Genomic DNA, 20588 nt, shown 5'->3' on the forward strand with positions numbered 1-20588 from the left:
TCATGATATAGACCCCATACTTGAATCTCAGGCTATCATTTCCTATTAGCCACTATTGGTTATGATAACTTTTGGGCACCTTCTAATGAATTCTTTGAGTATGTTCAATTTATAAATTGTTATAAATAACTCATATTTGCACTGATAATTAATGTCAGTAGACAATGGTGCCTAAAGATAACACGAACATATTAGCTCTGTATGATTTTTCCTGACTTGGACAATAAAGAATTGCAAATGCTTCCTTAGTCATATGTCCTGTTCACTTAAGCTCTTGGTCTAAAAAAACAATATTATTTTTTTTTTCCGATAAAAAAAAAAAACGGAGCCAGAAAGATAGGTAGCCCAGTGGATAGAGAGCCAGGCTTGGAAACCAGAGGTCTTGGATTCAAACGTGGCCTCCCAGCTGTGTGACCCTGGGCAAGTCACTTAACCCCAATTGCCTAGCCTTTATTGCTTTTCTGCCTGAGAACTGATACTTAGTATTGATTGGAAGACAGATAAGGATTTTTCTTAAATGTAGCAAATCACTTAAACTGAATTTTTTTCCTTTCTTCACCCTTCCATTTCTATGTGTAGCTCTTTAGAGCTATCTTTATTTCCATAAGTATACCTTTATTAGGGTTCCTTTTGTTTGTCTTTGTCTCAATATTAGAATAAGAGATTGAGTTTCTTGGGTTTATATTTTTCTTGGGTTATAATTTTCAAGTCTTACTAATCAATTTTGAGCTCATTTGGAAAATTTTTTTCCCCTCCATTGTTCTGTCTACCACCAGTGCCTTGACACATAGTAGACCCTCAAATGTTGCATTGGACAGTCATCTTACCTCTCCTTAAGTCTTTCAATGTCAGTACATTCTCTGCTTTGTGATAATAATAATCCATTTAGGTTTTCTTATTTATTGTGTGGAATGCTTGTCCTTGTCTTTCCATTGGCTGATATTGAGCTCTGTTGGTTTCCAATAAGTAGCCTAGCTAAATAGAATCTCATCTCCAGAAATGTAGCTGTTATTTTTTTATTCATTCATTCATTCATTCATTCACTCAAACCCTCACCTTCTGTCTTAGAATCAATACTGTGTATTGGTTCTAAGGCAAAAGAATGGTAGGGCTAGACAATGGATGTTCTTAAAGTGACTTGCCCAGGGTCACACAGCTAGGAAGTGTCTGAGGTCAGACTTGAACTTAGGACCTCCCCTCTCCAGATCTGGCTCTCAATTCACTGAGCCACCTAGTTTGCCCCCCCAGAAATGTAGCTTTTAGGTGCTATAGCAATATATGTATCAAATTTGCTAAGCAAGAAATATTATTATGATATACTGTGAGATGAACACAGTACGCCCATGCCAGTAATCCTACAGGTATTTATTTTAAGTAGTTTTCATCCTTATGGTTTCTTTTTGTTTTTTTTTTCTTTTAAAATTTATTATTTTAAAAAGTTTTGAATTCCAAATTCCCTCCCATTCTTTTGTCATCCATTGAGCTCACATTTTCTTAATAATAGATGTTATATTATCATCTGTTTTAGAATCAATACCGAGTATCATTTCAAAGTCAGGGGTGGTAGGGGCAAGCAATTGTGGCCAGTGACTTGCCCAGGGTCACACAGTGAGGATGTATCTGAGGTTAGATTTAAACCCAATATCTCCCAGCTTCAGGCTTGGTTCTCTATCCACTCAGCTACCTAGCTGCCACAATAATAGATTTTTATTACTATGTTTTGTGTTACCTAGATTTTCCTCTGTCTATCGCTTCAACTTTCAGATAACCCTCCATAATAATAGTTTGTTTTTTAAATATTGTTTTTTAAGCCCTTGCTTTCTGTGTTAGTATCAACTCTCAAGAAAAAGGGGCAAGGGCTATACAAATAGGGTTAAGTGACTTGCATAGCTAGGAAGTGTCTGAGACCAAATTTGAACACAGTTCCTCCCATCTCCAGACCTATCCACTTGGTGGTGCTCTATCCACTTATTTGTCTTTTAAAAAAGACATAGAAATGGCAAACAAAGCCCAACCAAGCTCAGTCACATGATAGATTGTATAGGTCTTTGATGGCAAACCCATGGCACTTGTGTCAAGGTGGGGGGGGGGTGGGCTGTTCCCCTCTCCTTCATGGGCCTGAGGACATTCCTCACTTCCCCAGCCCCTCTGTCCAGCAGCCAGTGGGAAGGGGGAGCTGACATACTAAGTGAGGGGTGTGGCACAGACAGGCAGCCTGTGGAGTCTGTTGTGAAGGTGATCCTGATGGGGTTGGAGAGGAGCTAGGTGTGAGGGGAGCAGAGCTCACAGCGTGGAGCAGAGCTGGAGGGGAGCACAGCCCATGGGCAGCCACTAACCCTAACCTCCCCTGTCCCTCTGCCCAGCGACCCAATGAGAGCACATCCTCCCTGGTCTGGGTATTGGGAGGACGAGAGTTGGGGGTGGTGGGACCCTACACTCCATCTCTAAAAGGCTTGCCATCACTGTTATAGATTGTCAGTCATTTTGCTGTCCTTTACCCTCCCTCTCCAAGGCATGACATATGTATAATGTGTGCTGTGCTTACTCTGCCTTCTTTTATACTTCAGATGGGTCTGTGAAGAAATACCGGATCTCAAGCTTGCCATGGAAAATTATGTTTTAATTGACTATGATACCAAAAGGTAAGTTGCATGTTCTATGTTTTTCAGTACCTATTGAGGATGGGCTGGAGACTTTGTGATTCGTTATCTGTAATTGGTTCCAGGGAAGATTTTGTTACCTTTTATAATTGGCTTTGGGTCTGCAACATTCTTTGGGTTGGAAATAGGTAAAAGAAAGATTGGCAAAGGCTGTCAGATTAAGAATATAATTGGAATTGGCCCGGAGTGAGCTATTATATATTGGAATTACTCACCCAGCAACAATGATCAGCATCTCCAAATGGGTGGTGGCCAAAGGTAGGGTTTGATATGGCTCTGAGTATTCTGTTTACCTCAAGTAATTAGGGGCTCTTACTTGAAAGCAGTATACTGGAAATAGGCAAGGATTCCATCTTCCTTGCTTAATTCAGTCTTAGAAGTAAATTCCACTTGCATTTGATAAGCAGCTGCTTTTGTCCTGCTGCTATTGCAATCACCACCAGGTGCAAGAATACCTAAAAATGTAAGAACACTTAACATTTCACATGTCTAAAGTAATTTATGTGGACTGCTAGGTGCTTCAGTTTATAGGGAGTCAAGCCTGGATTTTGGAGGACTTGAGTTCAAATGTGGAATCAACTACTACTTACCCATGAGACCCTGTGACACAACCTTATTTGTCTAGCCCTTACTGCTTTTCTACCTTGTAATCAATACTTAGTATTGATTCTAAGACAATAAGTGAGAGTTTAAAAAAATGAAGAGCTTTATCGTTTCCAGATGAACTTTCTCACAACAACCTTGGGAAGAGGATCATAAATTTATAATAGGTAGCATTTATATGATACTCATGAGTTCACCACAGTTACGATTTAAATTATCTCAAGAGACTGATTTTTAGGTAAGAATATACGTTTATTGGTTAAATCAGGTTTTTTGATTAATCCAGCATCATGGGTAATATAGTGATATATGTCTCCATGGTTGTCTTTCATGACCAGGGACAACCTGAGCTGTCAGGCAGCTTCATAAGTGGATTTTTAGGAGCTCATTATTCAGCCTCTCCCTTGACCATTCCAAGCCCAAGATATCTTTTAATTGGTGATAACTAATTTAGAGATGATCTGTCTGCCTGCCCCTCAGTTCTTCCCCAAACAAATGGATAGTCATGTCCACAGGAAAAGGACCAATTTCTCCTTCATTTATTTATCAAATTCTGTTAAAAAGGAAGACATTCTTTGGGATTCCCAAGGACAAAGAAAATGTATAAAGAAGCAATTTAGATGGTAAATCTGACACAGATCCCAGACATAGGGATTCATAGTAATTCTTCCTAATGTGTAAGTTCTCTTACAATGCCCCCTCTGCTTCTTAGAGAAACTAAATCTCAAATTTTCCTAATAAATCACCCAAATATGATTAACTATGTTATATGGAGGGCCTAACTATGATGCTTGGTTGATCCTTGGTTGACAGGATGTCAAAAATGATTGATAGACATATTGATAAGGAGTCATTAAGGGGGCACGCCTTTTGGTATAAGTGTTATAAACAAACAAAATAATGGCATATAGGAGAGATATGAATAGGATAGGTGGCCCAGTTGTCACATTCCAGTCTATTTTGTCCAAGAATTCATGATGCAACAGTCTGAGTTCTGGGATCCTCTGCTATTACTATCATCTTGGGCAATTTGAAGTCATGCAGATCTTAAGAGTAGGTCCTCTGGCAGATCTGCTTTCTCCTGTTCTAGGGTCATTGAAAACCTTTTTCTCTAATCCTGCTTGAAAAGTAGATCTTAGTACAATTTAACATAGTTACTAAAATTTTGTATTGCCAATAGTTAGATCAGATGGTAAGAGCTAAATTAAAACTTAGGATTCTAATTTTATTAATATAAATGATATCCAGTTATGGACTTCTACACTAAAGAATATACATTTCCTTTTTTTACTTCTATCTAAACCAAATAGCCACTTTGGAAAACTTCCAGTAACAACCTGAAAGGAAGAAAGTTGATATATATCCTCCTCCCCCCTTTTTTTTAAGCTTGACATCAGAACATGCTCAGTGCCTTAGAAATAAGTAGAAATATACTTGAAACACATATATGTACATATAAAATTAACTGATCCGTTTAACTTTCAAAACTTCTACTTCAATTATCTTTCTATTAGTTGTATTATTTATTATTATTTGTTTTTATTTATTTTATTATTCTCCAATTTTAATTTTCCTTATATTTATTATTCCCCAAGTTTCACAATTAGTCTATGGAGTAGGATCTCTATATTTTATTATCTACATGTTATAGATGAAGAAACAGAGGGACAGATGTTATGAAGGGATGTGTCCATTGGTCCTGTAGAATCATCAACTAGTTTTCCTGACTCCTAGTCCGGCATCACTCTCTCTTCTTGCTCAAAATCTAGGATTTAGAGTTGGCAGGGAATTTTGAGAGATCATCTAGTCCAGCCTCTTCTCATCAGTGACAGGTTAGGAAATGAATGCCTATAGAGGGAGTCACATACAGGAGAGATATGGATTAGTCAGGAAAATCTGATCCCCCAAGCTATGGAACATTTATATTATCTGGGATTTAGACAAGAGTACCTTCACAGGACCACACATACTCAGTTGTTATGCAGTTTTGTCTAGAGGATAATTCACAAAGTACAAGGTAGATTGAAATAGATATAACTAAATGTTAACATTCAGTAATATTTGGAAAAAGCCAAGACAAAGGGTTAATCCATAACACATACTTGGTAAGCCTGAGGTATGAAATGTTTTGGGTGAATTTAAGGCCTAGGACAGTGATGGTGAACCTTTTAGAGACAATGCCCAAACTGCAACCCTCACACTGCATGTAAATTGCCCCCAGGTGGGAGGGAGAAAATACTCCAATTGGGCTGCTGGACAGAGGAGTGGGTGACAAGAGATATCCTCAGGAGCACTTGGAGAGGGGAAGGGAATAGCTCCCTCCAGCATGTGTTCCACCTCCAGCATGTGTTCCATAGGTTCACCAAATGGGCCTAAGGGGTCCCAAAATTTACCTCTGCTGTCTCTGGCATTCATGGAGGTCAGGTTACCCTGAGGTCAGGGTAACATTCTGGGTTTAAATAATCTTGTTAGATCTAAATATATAACATTTAATATATATATATATATATATATATAAAATAGTACAATGATTTTTCTGAATTTATTGAATATATATGTTCATATATATTTATATATATATAATATATATATATTATAGCTATGGCTTATTCAACTTGCAGAAAGGTATTTTATGTGGAAAGATATACATGGCAAATATTTATTGTGAGCCTGCTGCTTTCAGAGCTTTGTGCTGAGAGAGATCCAAAGTTTATAGAAGAAATGAACTTCTTACCTTAATTGAGCTCAGGGACACACATGCAATATTATCTTGGTCAACAAACATTTATTAAAGGTTGGCTAGGTGACTCAGTAGAGAGCCAGAATTGGTGTTTGGCGGACCTGGCTTCATATCTGGCTTCCAACACTTCTTGACTATGTGACTGTGGATTAGTCACTTAACCCCAATTGCTCAGCCCTTACCACTCTTCTGCCTTGGAACTAATACTTAGGATCAATTCTAAGACAGAAGATAAGAGTTAAAACAAACACACACAAACATTTAATAACAGTGCTTAGTATGTGGTGGGTACTGTGCTAACTAAATGCTTGCTAGGGATAAAAAGAAGAGTAAAAACTGGGTTTCTGCCCTCAAGGAGTTCACATTGTTTATGGAGATAATATGCCAAACAACTATACTCGTAGAGGGTTGACACAACATAGATCAGAAGCCGTTTTTGAAGTGAAAGGCATCAACAGCAGGGGGATTTGGAAGAGAATTCCTGAAAGGTGAAGTTTGAATTTGATAGTGTGAGAGGAAGGGGAGAGTAGGTATAGAGTTGGTATCACAGATGGTCTTTAGTGGTGGGTTGTTTTTGGATTAGGAAGGGCAAAAAAAGACAGCCTTGTTAAAATGAGGGCTTGCAGTTTTTTCCCCCACCATCCCCTCTTCAGCATTAGATGAACAGGTGGAGGGGGACAGTGCAAGTAATACAGAATTGGGGTTTGTTATGGCATGACTAGGGATAAAATGGGGGGGAACACAAGGGTTTTTGAGTGTGAATTTTGAGAATGCTTTGTCAAGTCTGAAGGTCCTGATTGTTATCTAGTCATAACAGTTGTCCTTGAAGGCCCATGGAAGTGCTTGGGTATTTCCTGTAATTTTAAGACAGAAGAAACATTTTACATAGAGAATGAAAATGGGAGGCAACTGTCTCTGGAATGTCTTTATGGAACAAAACAAAATAAAAGTTTCTTGTCGTAAAGTAAGGAAACCAAACTATTTGTTTCACCAGCTTCTGAGCATGTGTGAAATTGATATGGGATTATCTAAACCAAACCCAAGAGTGCTCCATCTGCAAAATGTAAAGTGAACTAAGTCTTTAATTCCTTGACTGTGGTGACACCTTAGGTGAACCTGGAATAGACCAGACTGATTCCACATCCAGGTTTTATTTAACTGTATTCTTGCTTCACTTTTATCTTCTGAAAAGAACTCATTGTTCTTTGCTTGCTGTTTGTGACTCATCAAACCACTTGATAACTCTATGGCACTTCACTTTATTCTTCATCAGGTCAGTTTGTTTTCTGACACTGAAACCTTTTCTTCTTAGTTTTCTTCCTCTTCCTTCATCTTTTTTTTTTAAACTCTCACCTTCCGTCTTGGACTTCCAAGGCAGAAGAGTGGTAAGGGCTAGGCAATGGGGGAAGTGTCTGAGGTCAAATTTGAACCTAGGACCTCTCGTCTCTAGGCCTGGCTCTCAATCCACTGGGCTCTCAATCCACTGAGCTACCCAGCTGCCCCCTCTTCCTTCATATTAAAAGAATTAATTTAGACTTTTAAAAATCTTTCTCCCAGGACTCCCCCCCCCCCCCCAAAGCCTGAGTAAGATACAAGAAAATCACTGTGCTTTCTGTCTTGAATAATTTAAACATTTAAGAAATTTAGATTTTGTCTGTCTGTCTTATTTTTGACCTGCCTAGTATTTCGAAATCTTAGTATTTAACTAGGTTTTACATTAGAAATTTTTTTCAATTATGATTCAGATTCTTTCCTTCTTTTCCTCCCCTCTACCTTCCTTGATGGGGTAATTGGTTTAAAATAGGCTATACCAGTGCTATCATACAGTATATATTTCCATATTCCTTATGCCATGAAAGAAGACACAGATTGCACATACAATAAATTAAAAACATGGCGAGAAATAAAATGAAAGATGGCATGTTTTAATCTGCAATCAGACTAATAGTTTCTCCTTTAACAATATAATTTTTTATCATGAGTCCCTTGGGATTAGCTTATATGTGTGTGTGATTTTTTTTTTTCTTACAGAAATGGAAGCAAAGCCAGGGTTGGAGGTTTGTGGAGGGGAGGGAGACATGTCTTCTCATGTATCTCTTCTTTGGGGCCACACTTGTTCTTCCTAATTTAGCTGCATGCAATTTTTAGTATGAGTGATTCTTTCCCTTTGCTTTGTGAGAGTCTTTGCTAGGCCACTGTTTATTCTAGATCCATGGTTTGTGTTTCCATTTGTATTAGGTTTTTACCCTCTGAGATACTATTTGAGGTTGCCATGACTTTGTATAGTTTATTGCAACCTGCCCTTACAGCATCTTAAAGGCAAAAGACAATCTCTGCTCTCAAGGAGCTTACTATATAATAGGGGAGAGAGCAAATAAACAAAAATGTACAAGCAAGCTACATTCAGGATAAATAGGAAATTAATTATGGGGAGAAAATGCTAGAATTAAGAGGATTTGGTAAAGGTAGAAAGTAGATTTTATCTGGACTTTCAAAGATGGAGATGAGGAAAGAGCAGGGAAGCCAGACAACAATGCCAGGAGCCTGTCTTGTTTGAGGAGCTATCTTGGAGGAGACCACTATCTTTGGATTGAAGAGCACATGGAGGGGTTTAGTGGGTGGTATAAGGTGTAAGAAGACTGGGAGAGGAGCTATGGGCTAGGTTATGAATTCCAACCTGAGGATTTGTCATTTGGTTCTGAAGGTGATAGGAAGCCACTGGGATTTGTTGAGTATGAAAATGACATGGTTGATGCTTTAGGAAAATCACTTTAGCAGCTGAATGGAGGATGGACTGGACTTGGGATAGAGACTTGTGACAGCTAGAGCTATCAGTAAGCTAATAGAATAGCAAGGATGAATTGATAAAGTTCTCTAGAGAAGTGACAATATCTGAGAAGAGAAAAGGAGCTTGTTGAAGATAGAAGTCACAGATCCTGAAGGCAACAGATTGGATATGGGAGTGAAGAGATAGTGCGCAGTTAAGTTACTACCTAGGTAGTAAGGCCCTGAGAAGGATAGTTTTGCTCTTAATAGTAATTGGGAAATTTAGATTAAGGAAGGGTTTAGGGGGAAAGAATGAATTTGGTTTTGGGTATGAGTTCAAGATCATCTAGTTGAGATGTCTGAAAGGCATTTAGAAATTCAATTCTGGAGATCAGCAGAAAAGCTTTATTTACCAATATACAGATATCTTTGTTTTCCCTTCCTTGGTATTTTAAAAAATACTTACACATTCTGGTGTGTATGGAGTGTTTGTTATTAGTGACTTCCTTGAGGTATTTGCCTAGCCAGGTAATCTCTGGATCAGAGAGCATGAACATTTTAGCTACTTTATTTGAATAATTTTAAATTGTTTAGGATAGGACTCCCTTTTTGATAAAAAACCTCTGGGAAAACTAGAATGGCATCTGGCAGAAATTAGGCATAGACCAAAATATATCATCATATTGTATAATAAATTCAAAATGGATCTGTGGCCTGAATATTTAAGACCATATTGTATAGAAGACAAGCAGACCATCTCCTTTTCAAAGCTATGGATGGATAGATGAATTCTTAACCAAACATGTATAGAAGCAATTATAAAAGATGTAAATAAAAATATAATTGTTGTTTTTCAGTTGTGTCTTGACTCTTTGCGACATCATTTGGGGTTTTCTTGTCAAAGATACTGGAGTGGTTTTTCATTTCCTTCTCCAGTTCGTCTTACAAATAAGGAAACTGAGGCAAACAGCATTAAGTGACTTATCCAGAGTCACACAGCTAGTAAGTTTCTGAGGCCAGATTTGAATCTTCCTGATTCCTGGCCCAACACTTTTATCTACCTAGCTACCCCAAATAATAATTGTTAGCCCTTAAGATGCTTTTCAAACCCTAAAAGGAGCCCAAGAACAACAATCTTCATAAAGCTGATGTTTGACCCAAAAAAATGTGAAAAGGGGGAAAATGTCATAAAAGGAATAATAATACATAATAATAGCTACATATATATAACTTGTTCAGGTTGCTAAGAGCTTGACATATTGTCTCATTTGATCTTCACACTGGGACATAGGTCCTATTATCAGGACCATTTTATAGATGGGAAGAGGCTTGAGACAAATGGCAATAGGGCCAACTTTTGAACTGTGATCCTTTGCTCTCTCCACTGTGCATGTACCTTGTATGCCTTTATCATAAAAGATACTTTTGATTACTGTCTGTACAGAAACTTTTCAATTTTATGAAAAGTCTTTGTATCAAATTTTTCAGATAAGATTTGGTATTCAAAATAGATAACTAACCTGTCAGCCAAAAGCCAGAGGATAGGAACAGTTCCAAAGTAAGAGTTGCAAACTCTTAATTATTTGAAGGAATCTTCCAGATCTCTAATTATTGATTTAGTTTCTCTTAAGTAATTTGTTTCCTACAGTGTAAAAAGATATGAGAGGGACAGCAGACAGTGATAACAAGATTGCAATCAAATTAGCCTATAACTTGGATTGTGTTTTTTGGATGGTTGGACCCAAGATCTGTGATTAAGAATTATTATTATAATTATTATAAGAATAAGAGCAATTCCCCTGTTGAACTTATGTCTGCATTTTTTTAGGCCAGTGCCTCTTCTGTACCTTCTGTACTTTGTAGTTAGAGAGTTGCCTGAGTCTCTGAGATTTTAAGTAACTTGCCTGTGGTCCCACAGCTGATTTGTGGCAGAGGCAAATCCTGAAGTACCTGTTCATTTATTGAGGGCTTGCTTGGAGCCACTTCTTGTGTGTTAGCTGTTCATCAGCTGGATTAGTCCTTTGCCAGATCCTATCTTTTTATCCATATATTGGAAATCAAACCTCTTTGGCTGCCAGGGAAAGGAAGGGAGTCTTCATAACCAGAAGACTAAAAGTGACTCTTACAGGACTGAGTTCCTTTGAGAGAACCTGAGCCCACCTTGCCATTACTGTAGGCCATTCATTGTAGGCCTGAAGATGATAGAGATGTCTGCTCTGTGGAGTAAAGGTGTAAAGAGCAAAAGATGAAATAACTGAGACAAATGTGATTTGATCTTCTGAGCATATCAATTCATTAAGCAGTGAAAGCCAAATTGGAAACAACCAGTTTCTTGGTGGACCCCAAATACAGAGGAAGACAAGACTTCTATATAGTAAAAATGATTAGTCAAATAAGGCCAATTAATTAAAAGGAAAAATATAACATTAGGTAATTGGATTTTTTTATTGGATGAAAGATTTGGGACTTTCCAAGTTGGGTGTAGAGTGAACAAGTACAATTTCCTGAGTCTAGGGAAAGAAGTTTCCAAAACAAATGTAAATAATCAAAGTGTTATGGGAGAGCTTTGAGATGAAAACCCTGGATTTGGGCAGGTTACACTTTGCAAGAATGCAAGACTCTAAAACTTAGCTTCTAAATAAAAAGAATGTATTAATTTGAAAGTGATGTTGGGAGATGGGTAGACAGTGTGAAGGTAGAGCACTGCCTCCTAGAGGAGATGCATTCTGGGCTTTATATACTCTTGACAATAGGCCGATGATGGCATGTTACTGGGTCTCTGGAACCTGAGATGAGTCATGTGGTTATGTCCTTCCTATACCTCAAAGCCAAAAGGGGGTGAACTTCCAGTTTAGAGGATAATAAGATATCTGTGATATAAAATAGATGCTTACCAGGAGCAAATTGGGATGTCCCTCTCTGTGCTCAGTTACCCAGCTCAGTGGATTGAGAGCCAGGCCTAGAGATGGAAGGTCCTAGGTTCAAATAAGTCCTCAGACACTTCCCAGCTGTGTGACCCTGTGCAAGTCACTTGACCCCTATTGCCTAGTCCTTACCACTCACTCTTCTGCCTTGGAGCCAATGCACAGTATTGACTCCAAGACAAAAGGTAAGGGTTTTATTTAAAAAAAGAGAGAGAAGAAAGAATGGAGAACCCAGAGGGGCTCAAAGTCACTTTCTCTAACACTGCAGGAATGCAAGGGAAAAATGAGTCTTTTATGAACACTCTGACCTGGCACACAATCTGGAGTTTTGGGGTGTCTAGGAGAAGCCTGTATATCAAAAGGTACATGGAAAATTAGAATTTATTAATTCTTATGGGAATCAAATAAGATATGGGTTGCTTGAGAGGTACAATTATGAGAAAACGCCTTACATCAGTTTTAGGATCTGACATGTTTCTGGTCAGCATGACCTAGCCCCTTGGTTAAGGGTCTCTACACAGTAGGTACATGTGGTCCAGTTTCACAGCCACGCAGGGCTAGGTTTAAACAAAGCAATAAGGTTTTCTCTCAATTTCCACAATTGAATAAACTTTTCTTGCAAGACAGTATTTGGACTTGGAATAGAAAGGAAACTAAGTTAGGCTAGCTCCAGAATTGAGTAACAAGCGATTCACTGTGGTTCACTCAATTTCCACAATTAACTACTTGCTGTCCTAATTCCCCTCAATTCCTTTACTATGGGGAGAGAGTTGGACTAGTAGTCTTACTTACTCTGTCATTTTGTTAAATACTCATATGATGTATCTTCTGGTAGAATATACTTTCCTTCCATAGGAAATGTTTCCTTTTGTCTTTGTATCTTCAGAGCCTAGCAGTGTGGTTTGCCCAAATGTGGAATTTAATTGAACTTTTGCCAGCTCTCCTCACATAGTGCCTTTTGAGTTCTGGTTTTACCTTGAAAGGGATAATAAGAGATCACATTTAAGGTGCTCTTTAATCAGTGCATTGTTGAAGAAACCCAAGATGATATTTTTTTCTTTTCTGAGGAGTAGTTAGACTTATTAGCCAATGATACGTGCTTTTCTTGTAATTTTACTTAATTGTATTATTTCAGAAGGACCTGCCCATTACTTCTTTGAAGTTGGGGGGAAGGGAGAAGAAGATTGGCCTTTGAAAATGGATGAACCCTTTTTGTTTTTTTTGGCTTAAAATCCTGGATCATTCATAGGCCCTACTAACCTTGATTCTGTGTTTTTCCTGAGCAGTGCTGGTTGTTAATGGTTTCTTTTGAATTGTTAAGTGATGATGAAACTTCCCTTTTTTCAGCTTTGAAAGCATGCAGAGACTTTGTGACAAATACAACCGAGCCATTGATAGCATTCATCAACTGGTAAGTATTGACTTTTGTTAAACTCCTGGTTTTGTTCTAGTTGGGAATTTCAAGTTCAGCAATATTGAAATACTTTTCATAATGGGCTCTCAGCATCAATTCCTCCTGTTCATTCATTCTGGGATACTGATGGTACTTTTCTTTAGCAAAGAGTCTTGGTAAGAATTTAATTGCTCTCCTCTAATGGAAATAAAATTTAGCCACCATGTCTTTAGTCTTTCTGTGGAGTGACCAAGTTGACTAATTGTGAGACTTAAGAAATTTTATTAGAATATGTAACTTCCAAACTATTTGTTCATGGATGTAGGTTAAAGGTTCCTTAAATACTTAGGGGAAGCCAGCATCTTTAAGCTGGAAATGACTAGTGTCATTGCTTGAATATAGAGAAATGATTTATGTAGGATATTGTGGAGAATTTTTAGAATTGATTTCACATTAATAGTTATCTCATCTATCCTCATAATAAACACACAAACACATAAGCTCTTTTTCTCTCTTCCTCTCTGTTAATTCTATAAAAGCACTAGAGCATTTTAATGTTTTCAAAGCACTTTTCCTACTTTCATTCATTCATTTATTTGTCCATTCATTCACTTATTTATTTATTCGTTCATTTGTTTATTCATCCATTTATTTATTTATTCATTCATTCATTTATTTATTTTTAAATAACCCTCACCTTCCACCTTCGAGTCAATACTGTGTATTGGCTCCAAGGCAGAAGAGTGGTAAGGGCTAGGCAATGGGGGACTTGCCCAGGGTCACACAGCTGGGATGTGTCTGAGGCCACATTTGAACCTAGGACCTCCTGTCTCTAGGCCTGACTCTCAATCCACTGAGACTTTAACTACTTTTATAAGATAATTATTGTAAGTAGTATCCTGACTTTATATCCCCATTACTGACAGGGCCTCTTTGAAGATGCTAAAGATGCCAAAGTTTCTTAATTTGAGTTGTTTTAAAATTTTTTTAAATTGTCCTAACTCTTGTCTTTGAGACAGTATAGTATGTATAGCTTTCTGAGCTAAGAAATTTGTTTATTTGCTTACGTGATACAATTTGAAACCATGAAATAGGAAGACCATTGGATAATGCTGTCTGTGACATTCATCCCATAAGCAAGTCTCTCAAATCTCTGGATCTCATTTTCTTCATCTGTAAATATGAATACATTTTTTTAATGCAAGTATTGTTGTTGTAAGGAAAGTGACTTCTATAGATGAGAATTGTTTTCTCAAATGATAAAAAGTTTATATTTTAGGAGATTTATTAATGAACTTTAGAAATAAAGGAATAAAGAGGATACAAAATAAAGACCACGTGGCAGTGGCTAATCAGCCATTTCAACACACACACACACACACACACACACACACACACACACACACACACACACACACCCTTAAACCATCCTTGCCTTCAAGTGCAAGAGGGAGAAAGTAGGACTGCCCACTCAATTTATTTCCTGTCTATAGGAAGTCCATAATGACAGGAAGTCAGTGGGTACCTGGGGAAATGTAATTCTTTTTTAGGGTAACAGATTTTCAACTTTACAACTAGTGTTACATCTTAGCAGCCTTCTGAAAACTTGATCTTACTATAATTTCATGTAGATAGATTGCTATAAATAAAAATTTAGCTTACAAAAATACACAATGAAAGGGCACTTATTGTAAAATAGAAAAGACCTTTTTTAGAGCTAGGAATACAAAATTTTAAAAAAAGGAGCTATCCAGAAAGGTTTTCTGTATAGTATTTGAGGTGAGACTTGAAAGAAGTTGAGGTTGAAGTGAGGAGGAAGTTTGTTCTGGCTAGGAGGTCAGCCAGTGCAAAATCCTAGAGGTGGGAAGCTATTGTCAGGCCACCTGTTAGTATGGAATGAGGAATAAAAATGCAAGAAAATTGAATTAGTGTGAAGTAATGATAGGAAGTTATTTCAGCTTCCTAAGTAAAGATGTGACATGAGAAATCTTGAAAAACTGGTTGGAGTTTGGATCAAAGGATAGAGGGACTTGAGAGAGGATAGAAAATCATTGATATGGTAAGGTTGAGAAATAACAGGTATTGTTTGTTGGTAGCCATGTAAGTAAAGAGAAGGGTACATGTAAGAGATATTGTGCTGAAAGGTGTTGAATGTATTGTAGGATCAGTGAAAATTTAAGAACATTTACATTGTTGGGAAGAGGTGGGATGAAAGATAATTAGTATAATTTTGAAGCTGTAAGGACATATGGTTTGAAATGTCCACTAGACCATTGGTGTGACTGTAGATTGGACGAGACTAGGGCTGGATATACAATATGAATCTGTGATTCATATGCATTGAAGTGATAATTGGTCCCATGTGAGCTGATGAGATTAACAAGAGGGAAAAGAAAAGAAGGTCCACAATGAAGGCTTGGAGAATGTATAAGTATCTCTTCTCCATAGATTCTGCCAACATTATTATAAAATACTTGACATTACTTGTAGTGAAATTTAAAGTTGATGTGTCAGTTAGGAAAACATCTGAAATGTGGGGGTTGGGAGGGGAGGGGTAATGAATAAGCAGAATTAAAATTTTTTTTATTATTTGAGAAATCCATTATTATATCATCAACTTGTCATAACCTGGTAACCAATCTTTTGCATGTTGTATCCTTAAATTGAAAGATTTGCCAAAGTATTCATTTGGATAAGATATCTGAAAAAAATTCAGGGTCATTGCTATTCCTTATGAGTGGCTAGTAGGATTTCATCTTTGAGAAATCTGAAATGTACAAATTAACTATGAAATGTACAAATTAACTGTCACAATTTGAGTTACTGTAGCACAGTGGAAAAAATAGTGGCTTTTGAATTCAACCTTGCTTTGAATTCAGGTTCTCATTTCTTCTTATGGTCTCATTTTCTTTTTCTGTAAGACGGAGGAGTTAGACTATAATGTCTCTGAGTCCCCTTATAGTCTTAAATTATATGCTCTTATATTATTTGGAATAGGACATGAAATCTATAAATGGGTGCCGTTGGCCTATAGGAACACTGAGTTGGTCGAACTTTTAGGCTTTTAAGATTCCTTTAAAGTCATTTTTGACTGATGCTACTCTACTTTTTTTTAAGATACTTTAATGATTGTTAGAATTTTGTGGGTGAATCTCTTGACAGTTTTCTATTCGTTTACAACTCAAAACTGAGAGCATCTTTTCCCATATCCCTTTATCCAACTTACTCCTTTAGAAAAGTATTGAATGTGAATTATTACTTTTGACTTGATCCAATTTTCTATTACTGTTTTTCTGCTATTCTCCCTCTAATTCCTTTTAGTGGAAAGGAACAACCCAGCCCATGAAATTGAACACTCGGCCATCCAATGGGCTTCTTCGACATATCTTGCAACAAGTATATAACCACTCAGTCACAGATCCAGAGAAACTCAACAACTATGAGCCCTTTTCTCCAGAGGTGTATGGAGAAACTTCATTCGACTTAGTTGCCCAAATGATTGATGAGATTAAAATGACCGAGGATGATTTGTTTGTTGATTTGGGCAGTGGTGAGTATGTATCAGTAAATGTTTGGTGATTGTCATGTTAACCAAAAAGTTTGGGGTGTTACATACTAATTATATACTAAGGGGAGAAGCTTCATGGTCATGTAAAGTATAATGGAAGCACTAGGATGCTCATAGGAGGAACAGATTAAGCTGACCACAGGACCAATTTTGTCACCCACATTAAAGTCACAACACAGCTAATCATTAAACTAGCCAGAAAAGCCAAGGAGGAGGGGCTGACAGGTAAAAAAGAAAGCTCTGCTTGAGAAAATGTTGGTTTGTTCAAGTTACTCAACAAACATGTTATTCCATGTATTGTGCCATGTTCTAGGGATACAAAAGCATGTTTGATTCTGGTATCTAGAGCAGGAATTAGTCTTGGAGAGCCATCAATTCTATTCTAAAACCTTGGTTTTATAGCTGACTTTTATAAGCTGAGGGGATAAAGGCCTATGCACAATTATAATACTGTTGATGAAAAGATAAAGTTTAGAGAGAAAGCCTAATGTTTTGGCCCTTGAAGACTGATCAAAAGGCCTTGTGTGGTGTTTTCCTCACATGACTTTACCTTTATCTTCTTTATAATTTTTCTTTATCTACCTTTATAATTCTTCTAAAGTGGCAGAGATATTGCTGGCATGACAGGCACCAAATCATAAATGTGTGCACCACTTTTGTACAACCAAGTTTGTTGCCTATCAGATTAAAAGAATTAAGACTCCTGATTTCCATTTAAAGTTTTCCAAGTATAAAGTATTATTGACTGTTCAATTATTTCCTCTCTAATTACCTTAACTTATAGACTTTTATCTAAGATTCCTTTTCCTTGTTCTAAAGTGACAACTTTTTAGAATAGCTGAAGTTTTGAGGCCCCTGAGATTTGATCTAAAGTATTTGTGGCAAGCATAAGGAATGTATCTCTAGTGATGAATGATCTTTGAGTAAAAGGGTCTCTAGCACAGAGATTTACTTTTTCCATGTTGAACAAGTTAAGATAGGGTAGTGATGGTGAACCTTTCAGAGACTGTGTGCCCTGCCCTTTGTCAGCCTTACCCCAGACAGTGGAGGGAAAAAAGGAGGGGAGCAGACCTAGCACTCTGCTTAGGGGCAGAGAAGAGCAGTGCTATGGTGGGGAGAGGAAAGGGAGCAGCTCTGCTTGTGTCCCTCTGCTTTTCTAGTAACTAATTCTGGCAAGCAGGGGTGTGTGTTCCCACAGAGAGGTCTCTGTGTGCCATCTTTGGAACAGGTGCCATAGGTTTGCCATCTCAGATAGAGTGGGTGTGGGTGTGGGTGTGGGTGTTCGTTCATTGTTAATAAATGCAAAGCTTGAAAAATTGTTATAATGGAATTTATGTGGTAGTGGAGAAATTAGTTTTATTTTTCCTTAGATCCTTCCTGTTTAAGGTCTTTTTCTAAGTGTATTATTTTGCATATGTAATCTAGTATACAACATAATCCATTGAAGAAGCAGCTTAAAATAATAGTCATAAAGATAGTTTTACCATACCATTCTTCAAAATAAAACTTTTAAGGCACTCCCAGCTTTTAGCACTTTTTTGAGGCAACAAAATGGGTTAGTACATTTCCCAATTCATGCTTCCTTGGGATTTTTTTTGGTAGGAAGGAGAGGATATATTTTAAATGCAGATCTCCTGCCTGGATAATAGGAACTTATTTCTACTTTGGCAATATAGATAGTCATATTCAATATAGTGCACTTTTTCTTTAATGTTCTTTTTTTTCTTTTTTGGGGGGGAAAAATGGAAATACCTAAGCATTTGAGTTGGGGAATCCCTTATTTGGTGGTAATATTGCTAATACTTGCTTTTTATTGGGGATGTTATGTAGTAAATAGAATGATGCTTAAACAAGTAATAGAATTTTTTAAAAATTGTCTTTATTCCAATAACAAATTTATTCATAAGTTTTCCATTGTTATGATTCATGTTGTCTCCCTCCCCTCTCCCAGAGTTGACAAGCACTTCTACTAGATTATACATGTATTATCATTCAAAACATATTTCTCAAGTAATTTGAGTTCCAGAAAGCTCAAGAAATCTAGTCCACTTTTCTTTCCTGACTGTACAATTTCGAAACAGGAAACTGAGATCCAGAGAAGTTGACTTCAGTTTCTGACTAAAATTCTAGTGTTCTTTTTCTTACTCTTTGTTGCCTCATCCACTGAATGTTTCATTCCATTGCTTTAAACATAAAAAAAGGTCTCGTTGATTTTTATTTCCTGGTGACCTTCTCATTATCTTCCCCACTACGTGCCTCTCCTTGATAGTTCAGGTTTACCTGGAAAGGGGCCTTAAAGGCCATCCTGTTCAGCCTCTTTAATTTTACAAATGAGGAGTCTGAGGCTGGGAGATGTTGAATGACTTGCCTATCTTCTAGCAGCCTACTTAAGTGTCACAAAGGTTATTTTGTTTTAGTTCTTCTAGTACTTTAATCATTTATCAAATCGCATCTCTTGGAATAATTAAGTATGAACAAGCAAATAACGAACACACTGATCACCATGTTTATATATATTCTTTTTTTAAAAATTTTACTGTCTATTTTAGAATCAATTCTGTATATTGATTCCATGGCAGAAAAATGGTAAAGCCTAATCAGTTGGGATTAAGTGACTAGCTCAGGGTCACTCAGCTAGGAAGTATCCAAGGTCATATTTGAATCCAAGACCTCCTATATCCACTGAGCTACCTAGGGCCCCCACGCTCCCCATCACCCCCCCCCCTCCCCCATGTATTTTTTTATTTTGCTTTTTTAGGTCTCTTTACCCATAGCTCTTTGAAGTTATACTTGTTTACTGTATTGATCAGAGTTCTAATAATGGCATTGAGCTTCTTTTCCTTACATTATTTATCATCTTTATATAAATTAGTATCCAGACTTTGCTCATTTCACTACATAGCTTGTTTTTAAAGTTGATATTTAATGATTTTTATATTGTAAAGCCTGAGTTTCATGGTTAGATAAGGAGTCAAATGCCATATTTGGGTTACTTAGGATTTAGGGGAATTGAGGAAAGGTCTGATCATCCAAATATACTAATATTATTACAATATAACAGTTTTTTATAAATTGAGAAGTTGAATTGATATGTGGGTTTGCCCAGAGTTCTGGGAAGTCTGATTTACAGGATAATTACTTGAATTATAGAACCCTTTTCATATACATGTATAGGGAGGGTTATTTTATCAGCATAGTATAGTCATTTTGGGGATGGAACATTGTAATTATTATAGATCAGGATCATCATACCATGATTTAGAATGAAAAAATTAAATGTCATCTAAAGCCAGTTGAACAATTAAGGGCAATTCTAGATAGGCAGAATGTTATTTACCATACCCCCCTTCTTTAAAAATTCTTTCCAGGGGGCAGCTGGGTGGCTTAGTGGATTGAGAGCCAGATCTGGAGAGGGAAGGTTCTAGGCTCAAATTTGGCCTCAGACACTTCCTAATTGTGTGACCCTGGGCAAGTCATTTAACCCCCATTGCCTAGCCCTTACCACTCTTCTGCCTTAGAACCAATACATAGTATTAATTCTAAGTCAGAAGGTAAGGGTTTTAAAAAAATTCACTCCAGTCTAAATCTCAATGGAGTTCAGACCTAATTTAGATATATACTTAATAGTGACCTTGAAGGTATTTCAAGTCTGGTGTATTGACATTTGCCATATTTATGCAACAAAATGAAATCTTTTATTTTCATAGAATTTAGCAATTGGGCAAACAATTTTAGGGACTTAAAATTACCAAATGTGTCTTTCAACCTATTATTTTCTTTCCCCCTTCCCTTTCTCTCTGCAGCAATGTTGTGTTCTCTCTTCTGAGCTCAGACCATCAGGCCTCTTTGGTAGTTGCTTCCATCTAGAAGTATGATCTTACTACATTTTATGTAGTATCTGAAAGCCCTGGTCCTTAGCCCTTTTAAGTTAGTC

At 37.1% G+C, this 20588-nt stretch overlaps 1 protein-coding gene across 7 annotated transcripts in view; it reads left to right on the plus strand.

Annotated features, from left to right (window-relative positions):
- Window positions 1–20588, plus strand: part of DOT1L (DOT1 like histone lysine methyltransferase) — a 129446-nt gene that overhangs the window by 38451 nt on the left and 70407 nt on the right. For all 7 annotated transcript variants that reach the window (XM_056822201.1, XM_056822199.1, XM_056822203.1 and 4 more), the window contains 3 exons: window positions 2568–2642; window positions 13041–13104; window positions 16408–16636. In XM_056822201.1, coding sequence (XP_056678179.1) covers window positions 2568–2642; window positions 13041–13104; window positions 16408–16636 — 368 coding nt within the window. The remainder of the gene's footprint in view (window positions 1–2567; window positions 2643–13040; window positions 13105–16407; window positions 16637–20588) is intronic.

The sequence above is a fragment of the Monodelphis domestica genome, chromosome 3 (assembly GCF_027887165.1).
Source record: "Monodelphis domestica isolate mMonDom1 chromosome 3, mMonDom1.pri, whole genome shotgun sequence".
Taxonomy (NCBI): Eukaryota; Metazoa; Chordata; class Mammalia; order Didelphimorphia; family Didelphidae; genus Monodelphis; species Monodelphis domestica.